This window comes from Calidris pugnax, unplaced genomic scaffold (assembly GCF_001431845.1).
Source record: "Calidris pugnax isolate Ruff unplaced genomic scaffold, ASM143184v1 scaffold294, whole genome shotgun sequence".
In the NCBI taxonomy this organism is placed as follows: domain Eukaryota; kingdom Metazoa; phylum Chordata; class Aves; order Charadriiformes; family Scolopacidae; genus Calidris; species Calidris pugnax.
In genome coordinates this window covers 1450260-1460356 of record NW_015094505.1, presented here as the reverse complement: position 1 = coordinate 1460356, position 10097 = coordinate 1450260, and the positions used below count along the sequence as shown (strand labels likewise).

Here is a 10097-nt window from a genome sequence, read left to right as displayed (position 1 = left end):
CCCCGCCTTTCTTCCAGGGAACTCATTGTGAAGCTGAAGTCCCACAGCAGTTTTTACAGCAGCTTGCCAGAGTACATCTGCAGCCACAGCTCTGCTGTTCGCAACGACACTCTCTGCTGGAACGGACAAGAAGTCGTGGAGAGGTGAACCATGTCTCCCTTCCTCTCCCTCTCCCCAGCACTTGCTTGTCTTTGGTTAACCAGGCCCAGGAGTGGTCTGTGGCCCAGACACTGCTCCATCCCTTAAGAAGCCCTTTCAGGCTGTGCTGCAGCTCAGCCAGAGGGAGAGGAGACACGGTCCTGTGCTGCCCTCCACTGAGTTTTCTGCACTCTGCTGTGAAACGCCTGCAGCCGCTGTGGGTTGGGTTGGTGATGGGGGCCGAGAGGGGAGAGCAGCAGCGCAGGCGGGTCCCCTGGGAGGGGGCACCACGGTGCCAGGGGCAGCTTCTCCGGAGTCCCAATGGGGGCAATTGCCACCACACACTGCGGTGGGGGGGGATGTCTCCGACTTGGCTCCGCTCAGTGGTAGCAAGGCAGCCTGGCTGGCATCCCCTGCCCCATCCAAGGAGTGACAAGGACAACCATCTTCTTGGGTTTCTCCACGGCTCTGTGCTGGAGGAAGTCAGGACCACTGAGGTCTGGTGGTGTCACTGCTGCCATCTGACCATCTTCCAAGTCCTGGCTGGATGGAGCCATTCACACCAGGGTCCAGCTCGTGTCCCGGATGCTTTTCCGTGCTCCACTCACTGGTTCTGAGAATGCCCTGGCAGTAGCTGTGAGGTTAATGAAGACGGGCAAGTACAGGACTAATAGCATAAAGGGGAAGGAAGTGTTAATAGAAACGGAGATAAATTCATTTTTCTTGCAGAAAATGCCCCTCAGGAATGTTAAAGAATGTGTAAATAGAACTTGGAAATGTTTTTTATAATTATACATAAATCTCCTCTAATCACCCTACTTTGCAAAGCATCCTTTGCTATTAAGTAGTTTGCATAAGGGAAGAAATAGAAATAAAATCAGGAAGTGGTGAGATGTTGAGATATTAATTATGACTTCTTGATCAGTAACCTCAGGTGGTAATTAGCCTGTACTTGCAATACTGACCTGAAACACTGAAGGGACCAAAATAGCATCAATCTATATTTTGGAAAAAAAATTCTCAAGCATCTAAGATCACACGCTTAATAAAATGTACCTACTTTGCCTAAGGAAAAATGTGTCCTCTATCTGTACCGACTTCTGGAAAATCCTGAGTTCCTGTTCCTACATGAGAAGTACAATTGGAAAAAAAAAATATTTCAATACTGATTCCCTGGTTGTTAATTACAACTTCTTAAACCAGCGCTATGAACACTGCAGCTTTGCAGGGGAGGTCCTAGGGTGAGGTCTTTGCTTATGACAGTTCACTGGGGCTGTGACCCGTGGCCCTGGTCCAGGTCCTGGTGATGCAGGGCTGGGTGAAATGGCAGCGATGGAAAGGTGCTGAGTCCAGATACTCCTGCAAATGTGAGCTCAGAGTTATTTGCAGATTAAACATGACTGTAGATGGTAGCCTTATCCAGCTTTCTGCTGAGAATACCAGTGGACCATCATAGGCAGAGATGTGACAGCGTGGTGTTGGTGGCACAACGCAGCAGGTCCTGTCGGTGCCAGGGCACAGAGGAGGCAGGGAGAGGGTAAAGTGTACATACACAGAGAGGGCACTGGCATTTCAGCTGCTGACTGCCTGGCTGCTGAGTCGAGGGTGAAATCTGTGCTGTGCTTGAAGAGCATGCCTTCCCACCCCTCTCCTCCATGTCTCCTCTGATCTAGTGCAGGGATGTCACCACCTCTGCCAGCTCCTATGAAATATTAGTCACAGCTCCCTTGCAGGCAGATACTGGAGTCTGCTGCTGCGAGCAGACAGGGGTGCTGAGAGTAACACCTCCCACCTCTTATAGGGACATCAGCCGTGTCCTGGAGGGGCAAACTTCCTAGCTGTGCAGGAAGGCAGTGTAGATGGTGGCTTGCAGGAGTTTTGAACACCATCATGAAGGCAGGGTGTTCAGGAGGGATGGCAAATGGATGCACAGCATAGAAATAGCTGTGAAATGCATCTTAAATGCATCAACTGCCTTCCCACCCTGTGTATTTAGCATCTGCAGCTGTAACACTTCCCGGGGTGACCCTCTCCTCTCCAGAGCCTGCGAACGCGTGTCGTACGTGGTGGCGTTTCTGCTGATGAAATACAGGGGAGAGCTCAGCTAAATAAAGCTGAATTAAAATAAGGGTCCGTGGTGCTCCTCTCTCAGGAGCCATTTGCAGAATGTTTCAAATAGAAGCAAACGCATAGTTAAGAGGGTCTCTAAAGCCAATTGCGTTGCCTCACGTGGAGCCAAAACTGACTGCTTCACGTGCTTGGACTTCTCAGCATGGCATCTCTTCCACAGAGTTTGGGAGGGTTCCTGAAAATCAGGAGCATTTAAGGTGATGGTGTGTGAGTACCCCAAACCACCTGTTTCTTTGTTCGGTGTTGTCCCCAAGAGGGAGCCAAGCAGCCGTGCACGGCGTAGGAGCTGTTTCCCAAGCTGCTCTGAGAACGTCCATGATGTCCTGGAGTGTTTCTGCTGTGGCTACAGCAACTCTCCTGCTGGACTGACATGCACTTGATTGTCATCAAACTCCAGGTTGCTGCTTTTTACAATAAACTTGGTGTTTTTTGAATCTGTAATGTTAATTTCAGGGTGCTGACCTGGTAGTTGTCCCATGCGTGTAATGACTGCCAGAAAGAAAGGTCTGATTTTCTAGGTTTTGTGCATGTAAAATATACTTTATATCCTATATCCTATATATTCCTTCTTGCTTTCTTGGGTATTGATTTTTCGAATCATGCACTTTTCCCTGGTTCAGATCTTCCTGATTGAAAGTTCATCAGGCTGGACAGGAGGAGATGCTCATGCCTTGCTCTTGACCTGCTGCATGTGGTTGCTGTAGCTGGGTGTGTTTCGGCGCAGGACAGGATTGAGTTGCTTGAGCATGGGTACCATGTGCAACCTGAGACCCCTTTGGGATCTTGGGCATCCATAGAAGATCTAAGACCACTCATGTCCCTGAGGAGTGGCAGCTGGGGCTTGGGAGAGACACGTTGCAATTCCCATAGCAATACGAGAGGTGCACCCTAGGTTAGGAAGCAGCTGCTGAAGCTGCTGAAGGGGAGAGTGGTGGTTGGGTGGATGCTCTGTTTCCATGTCTGGTGGCACACAGATGATGGATAAAGCTGCTTGGGCATTGCTGTGTTATCGGTGAACTTGGCATGAGCATCCACATGGACACGTCTGGGCTTTGGTGGTGTTCCAGCAGGGCTTGTGGCTATTTACCTCTCATGTCTTTAATGCAGTACCTGAGTGTTAATCAAGTTAGAGAGAAGCCCTACTGCTTTATCTGTTTCCTGAACCTCTGCATCATGATAAAATTTGGTAGTTATTTTAAGCCCTTTTCCTATAACACGTTAAATCAAGCCTGGAATAGCAACTTCACAGCCCCTTGCCAATGCATTCAAGTACTAGATAATACCAGCAATGTGTATCCTGTGATTTGACACAAATGGTCCCTCTACACCCTACGCTCCTCCCCTTGTAGTTTTTCTGAAGCAGTATTTACTCTGTCCTGTTTATCCCAGTGCTTTATTATCAGCAGAGTGGCCCTTCTCCCCGAGGGCTGGATGTGCTCAATGCTTTTCCACTGGGTCTCATTTTCCAGTTTAAGCCTTGAACCATCCCCTGTTTCCTCTTTGCCCTTAACTCCCTCTGCCCTGATTGAGTGTGGCATCTTCATCGGGTCTCCAGTGCTGGCTGGAGTATTTTCTTGTGCTTTTCTCCTGGTGCCAACAACTGCAGTCCTGTGCAGACTCTACTTTGCTGGTTGTGTTGATGGAGGTTTGACTCCACTCGAGCTGTGTTCTTGTTTCATCCCTGGCTCAGATTTCCCACCAGTGGAGCAGGGTTAGGTGTGCAGAGGGTGCAGCCCCTTGCAGCACCCCCCCTAAAATTAGGAGCTCTGTGGACTTGCTTGACCAAGGGCTTTCTACACCTTGGCAATGACATGCGGCGCCCTGCTGATGGGTCAGCATCACTCACTCTGCTTTTTGTATTCTGGCATTTTTAATATGCTTCATCCCTCATTTTATTTTACCAAGTCTTACTTTGCGATCCTTCGTCATAGAATCATAGAATTGTCTGGGTTGGAAGGGACCTTTAAGATCATCTAGTCCAACCTAGCTCTAGTCAACCTAACTCTGATAAAAAAGCCCATCACTAACCCATGTCTCTAAGCACTATGTCAACCCGGCTTTTAACCATCTCCAGGGATGGTGCCTCAACCACTGCCCTGGGCAGCCCATTCCAAGGCTTCATAACCCTTTCTGTGTCAAAATTGTTCCCAATATCCAATCTGAATCTCCCTGGGGCAACTTGGGGCTGTTTCCTCTTGTCCCATGGCCTGTTCCTTGGGAGAAGAGACTGACACCCACTAGCCACATCCTCCTTTCAGGGAGTTGGAGAGAGCGAGAAGGTCTCCCCTCAGCCTCCTTTTCTCCAGGCTGAACACCCCCAGCTCCCTCAGCTGCTCCTCACAGACTTTTTCTCCAGACCCCTCCATCTCACTCACTTCTCTGGGTCGAGAATGGCAAGAATTCATCCTCCTTCCTGAGTCTTGATCTCTGGGTTGGTAGCTTGATCACCATCCTTTACCTGGGTTTAGCACATGGTGCCTTGATCTGTCAGAAAAAAACGGCTTGCAAACAGTGGGAACCGTACAAGGAACGGTACTTTTGATTTTTCTGGTCACGCGCTGGGCAGCGTCTGTGTCTTTTGCTGAGCTGTTGCTGCTTGGTTGAAGAACATAAGCCAAAGTGGGAAGAAAAAAGAAAAGGCAAGAAATTGCTGCTTTTCACACTTCTCAAACTCTGCAAAAAGCATATTGTGCTTTTATGTGACATCACAAAGGTTCACAGCAAAAGCCACACGTGGCACACTCCACCACTTGCAAAGAGCTTGCAGTGCTTGGGTGTTCATTTATAACTGGGAACCAGACCTACTGGATCTCATTCTGTCTCTGTGCACCCCTGTGCACCTCTTTGCAGCTTTTCTGGGCTCAATTAATTGACAGGCACTTCCCTGAGATAGCAGAGGGCTGGATGTGTAGAAAGGGCGGGAGTGCAAGGGCTTGAACCTGCCTAAGTGAGGGTTGCCATCATGCCCCTTCCTTGTCTCTGCCTTCATGCCCCATCCTCCCACCTGCCCTCACGCTGGTGGCATTGGGTGGTGAGAACATGTTGTCCAGCCTCTCTTACCCTTCTCTCCATCCAACGCAGATTAAAAACAGAGTGTGATTCTTACCACCACAGCCCTGGCTGAATAATTAGCTCATTTGAAGACTTCAGCTTGAGTCAAGTGGGTGTTGAGATACTGAACTCCTCTCATTTCTAAGGGAGTAAGGTGTCTGAATCTTGAAGGTGATTTGAGCCTTATATATAGTATCAGGGGTTTGCAGCATTTAATACTAAAAGCCTATTAAAATCTAGATTCTCAGAGTTTAATAATCTGCTTACACGAGTATATTCCTTTCAAGCTGTTCTGAATAGAATGACAGCCACATTTGCCCACTGTAAAACTTGTAAGTGCTTAAATATTACTGTAAGATATTGCCATTTCCAAATTTCTCCAGACAAACTTGTACATTAATCTAAATCACCCGCATAACTCTTGTTCTCTTTATACCATTTCCAAATTAATATATTTTTAGCACCTTGCCAGATTCTCTTCTTCGAGCTAGAAGTCTCAGATTTCCCTGCTGTTGCCAATGTACTGTGGTTTGTTTTAATCATACAAATCATAAACAATGAAAGCACAATTGGAAGCAAGAGAGAAAAATGAGATTCTGTAATTGGAACAAAGGAAATTCCATGCCAGCAATAACCCTTTAGCTCATGAAGGGTTCGGTTATTTCTGGCAATGCTGCAAAATATCTGATACAATGGAGTCCCCAAAGAGAGAGGCTGCATAACTTTTCAAGCACATAAGACACAGCTTTGTAGCAAATGTAAGCTATAATGAAAGGATAGTAGGCAAATTCAGTGGGTTATTGAGTGGCCATAATTGTTTCCAGAATATTTCAGAAATGAAGATCATGAATCTTCCTATAGTAAGCCTGCTGCTTGGCTTCAGGTTTAGCCATTTTTTCCATAATCTAGTCGTCTTGAACTTTACTCAACTGAAGGAAGAATGGAGGGAGACTTCAGGCTTTACGCTTCAAACTCCCATTGATTTGCTATGAATATTACCATTTGTGCTGTTCTCAAAGTCCCATCTTTCAGAACCAAGTGTCTATCTGAGACTTCATGTTTAATAAAACAAATTGTCATCTGCAGCACAGTTACCAGCCATAGCGCATTGCCGGAGGTGGTGGGAAGAGGCAGCTCTTCCCTTTGGCAGGAGCAGCAGCATCTCAGAGGGCTCTCATGGTAGTGAGACCCAACTGCAAGGTCGTTGATATTTGGAAATCCAGCAGAAAATGTCTCCTTTTTATTTAGGTGAGAATGTTTCCCACTGAGAGCGTTGGGTTTTCCTGGTGGCTTTTCACTGAATTTCACTGAATTTTAGAGTTGGAAGGGACCATAGAGATCATCTAGTCCAACTCCCCTGCTGAAGCAGGATTGCCTAGAGCTAGAGCATGTTACTCAGGAGCATCCAGGCGGGTCTTGAAAATCTCCAAGGAAGGGGACTCCACACCCTCCCTGGGCAGCCTGTTCCAGGGCTCTGTCACCCTCACCGTGAAGAAGTTTCTCCTCATATTTGAGTGGAACCTCTTCTGTTCCAACTTGTGCCCGTTGCCCCTCGTCCTCTCACTGGGAACCACTGAAAAGAGTCTGGCTCCCTCCTCCTTCAACCCTCCCTTGAGATACTTGTAGGCATTGATAAGGTCTCCCCTCAGCCTTCTCTTCTCCAGACTAAAGAGTAGTTCTTCTTTTGAAGAAGCTTGCTCAGAGCCTCTGGTGGTGTAAACTGACTGTGGCGTTGCAAGCTCTGGGAGGGCTGCAGGCGCTCACTGCAAGCAAGCAGCCACGAGCCGTACACCCCAGTTCTCTCCTGCCACCTGCACCCCCATATAGCACATGATCAAGGGATGGTGGGACCATGCTCCCCATATGGAAGCAGACAGCTGGGGTGGGCCTGCACTTGGCTGGCCTGCAGCCCACACCCAGAATGTGGCTGGGCTGGGGTAATTGGTGTGATTGACCAGGTCTCTCTGGACAGTCTCTTCTTAGAGAGGAACCAACAGTGAAAGAGTTACCACTCTTGGAGGCTTTTGGACTCATCCAGGAGTTACTCCCTGGCTACAGGGCAGGATGGGTGGGTTGGAAGCAGTTCTTCCAGCCTTTTGGCTCCCACCACTCGCACTGCTGATATGACACTAAGGTAACCAAAAGGCAGCTGGGCCAGAGAGACTAATAGGTGGGCATCACCACTGCGTCCACCTTTACTGATCCATGAGAACCAACTGGAGATAAGATGTGAGATCCTGCCAGAAGTGCGGGGGAGAAACTTTTCTTTCTTGGCCCCCTCTTTTCATATCTTTTTTGCCTCCTTTGTGGTGAGGACTCGATGTCACCAGCCCACATGTAAGTTGTGTCTTGAAATGCAGAGCAGCTTCAGGAGACTGCAAGTGCTGGAAACCCTCCTCTCTCCAGCTTGGTTATTAAGTCCTGTGCAATGAAACCTCTTCTCTTGTATTGTAGTCCTGTCTTGTAGCAGCCTGTGTTGGATTTGTCCCCCCATCCAACTCCCTCAAGCAAGTATGATTCAGTGAGCAAAGATAATGGAGGAAGAGCCTGCAAGGGATATCACGCTGTTTAAATTGTGGAGCTGCACTTGAATAAATACTTTGCAACTGGAAGGCAGGCATAAATTAATTGGTATTTGAATGAAAAACTTACTTTCCTTTTTCCAAAAGGTGTAATTCCTTATGTTTGACTTATAGGATTACTTTCTCTAAATCACACGTCAGGCATTGCAGTAACACTAAGCCTAGCAGGGCCAAGTAGGATGAACACACATTTTACACCCATTGCCATGTATTTAAATTGCATTTGTGACCTTGTCTTCCTTGATATGAAATGAAAGCCTGGAAAGACCTGCATTTGGACGGGAATGACCGAATGTTCACAGGAGACATTTGTGGATGGTAGGGAGAAAAGGAGGGGAAAATCCCTTAATTTGGCTGCATGCTTTGACATTTATGGCTGGTGGGTGAGAAGGAGCAGGAAGGGTCTGTACTTGTGCTATCCCCACAGATCGTTAGTGTTCTCGTCAGTGTTTAAAGTTTAGTGTTCCGTTAGTGTTTAAAGTCATTTTTAGCGAGGGCTGCTTATCAGCACATTTTACAATGTGACATTTGTCTTTGGAAAATACCACGTCCCCAGCAAGAGCCCATACCCAGGGAGCCCAGGCAAGGAGATGCTGCTGACTGACGTCAAGACACGTCAAAGAGGAAAGTATTTTGGGCTTTGCTTATGAAGTGGAAGCCAGACTGTGCTCATGTTGCAACACTGATATCCTTTCGGCGCAGGGACCCCCTGGGACCATGGGGTGGGCTTTAACCCTGTGCATATTTGCTGTTCAATGCTGGTATCACCATGGCGGAGGTATGTGATGGGTTTTGTGGAGTGGCACAAGTGTCCTGCAGAAGGGGCTGTGCTATTGGTGTTATATCGAGAGCAGCTAGAGACAGCTCTGAGGTTTTTGCCTTTGCTGAGCTGTGGCTGGGGAAGAGGGGAGGAAGGTGACACGTTGCCTTTGCTTTGCAATGGGATCTGCGAGCCCAGCAGCAGTGTGGTGGGACACAGGGGAGCCTGCATGGGGGACTGCCCTGGGAGCCCCCCATCCTCCAGCTTGGCGGGGGCTGCACAGGCATCTCTCTGCCATATTAAGGCCCGGCTGCTTGGCCCAGGCTGCAGGGAGAGGTGCCAGCTGCCTTTTCCAGCTTTTCTGGCATTTCAGGAATGTCCATCCCTCACTGAAGCTACATTTCAAAGCCTTTAACCCTTCGTATGGCAGCATCCCACGTGCCTGAATGCGTGCCAGCCCTGCTGGGTGGGCAGAGAGGGGCACAGCCACGGGGGAGCTGGTGTCCCCCTCGTACCCCATCTCAGCTCGGCACTGCAGAGCCAACGTGTCCCGAAGACCCAAGCCACACAGGAGATCCTCTCTAGCTCTTTGGATGTAGCGTGTCCCTGTGTACCTGCTTCTCAAAGATGTGCAGCTTGCAGAGCCCACTGCCTTGCTGCTTCAAATGACTTGTGTAATGATGCGAATGGTTCATTTTGGGCCTATTACATACCCTTGTACCCGGCCAGGAGGGAAGGACCAGGTGGTGGCCCTCGGCTTCCCCAGCATCTAGGGAGAGAACCTCTGCAAACCCTTTCAGGTTTGCTTTCTTCTCTGGTAGACTTGTCCCCCTGGGGAAGGTGATCCAGCATCCTCACCGCTCCACCACAGTCAGTGAGGTCATGTCAGGGACCCTGTCTTCTGGAGAACAGTTTTAGCCTTTGGACACAGAGTTATGGTGACCCGCTGTAGCTGTGTTCCTCCCTCCTGTACGACATCACCTAGGCCACAGAAACCCTCTCTGGCAGTCCTTGCATGGATTTCAGAAAGGGTTTCACCCACTCAAATCCAAGCTATTGAGTTTCTTTGTGTAAAACTGTTTAGGACAGAGATTGTGTTAATTTAGGTAGGCACCAAATGGTGCTCTTGCTAAAACCTGCAGGAGATTTATCCTGCTAGTTAAATCTCTTAAACCACAGGAGACTTTTCAGCAATGTACTTTAAAGTTCCAACAGTGTTTTAAATTAAATTTACAATGGCACCAAAAAAGGTAATTTCTTGGATGTCTATAAAGTCATGTGTCTTATGTATGTTTATGTTCAGTCACCAGAAGTGTTTTTTCAGGTTGGCACGGTGGCATGAAGTGACAAATAAGCAGCAGGTTTAATGCTTTGCTGCTCCCAATGCTTTATGCCCCTGCAAAAAGTGAAGCCCAAGCCCTTGCAGAGCCGGGCAG

General features: G+C 48.4%; 1 protein-coding gene across 1 annotated transcript in view; it reads left to right on the top strand.

Annotated features, from left to right (window-relative positions):
• Positions 1 to 10097, top strand: part of GPC3 (glypican 3) — a gene marked incomplete at its 5' end in the record, with an annotated part of 172678 nt that overhangs the window by 107976 nt on the left and 54605 nt on the right. The window contains one exon of the mRNA XM_014963067.1: positions 18 to 143. Coding sequence (XP_014818553.1) covers positions 18 to 143 — 126 coding nt within the window. The remainder of the gene's footprint in view (positions 1 to 17; positions 144 to 10097) is intronic.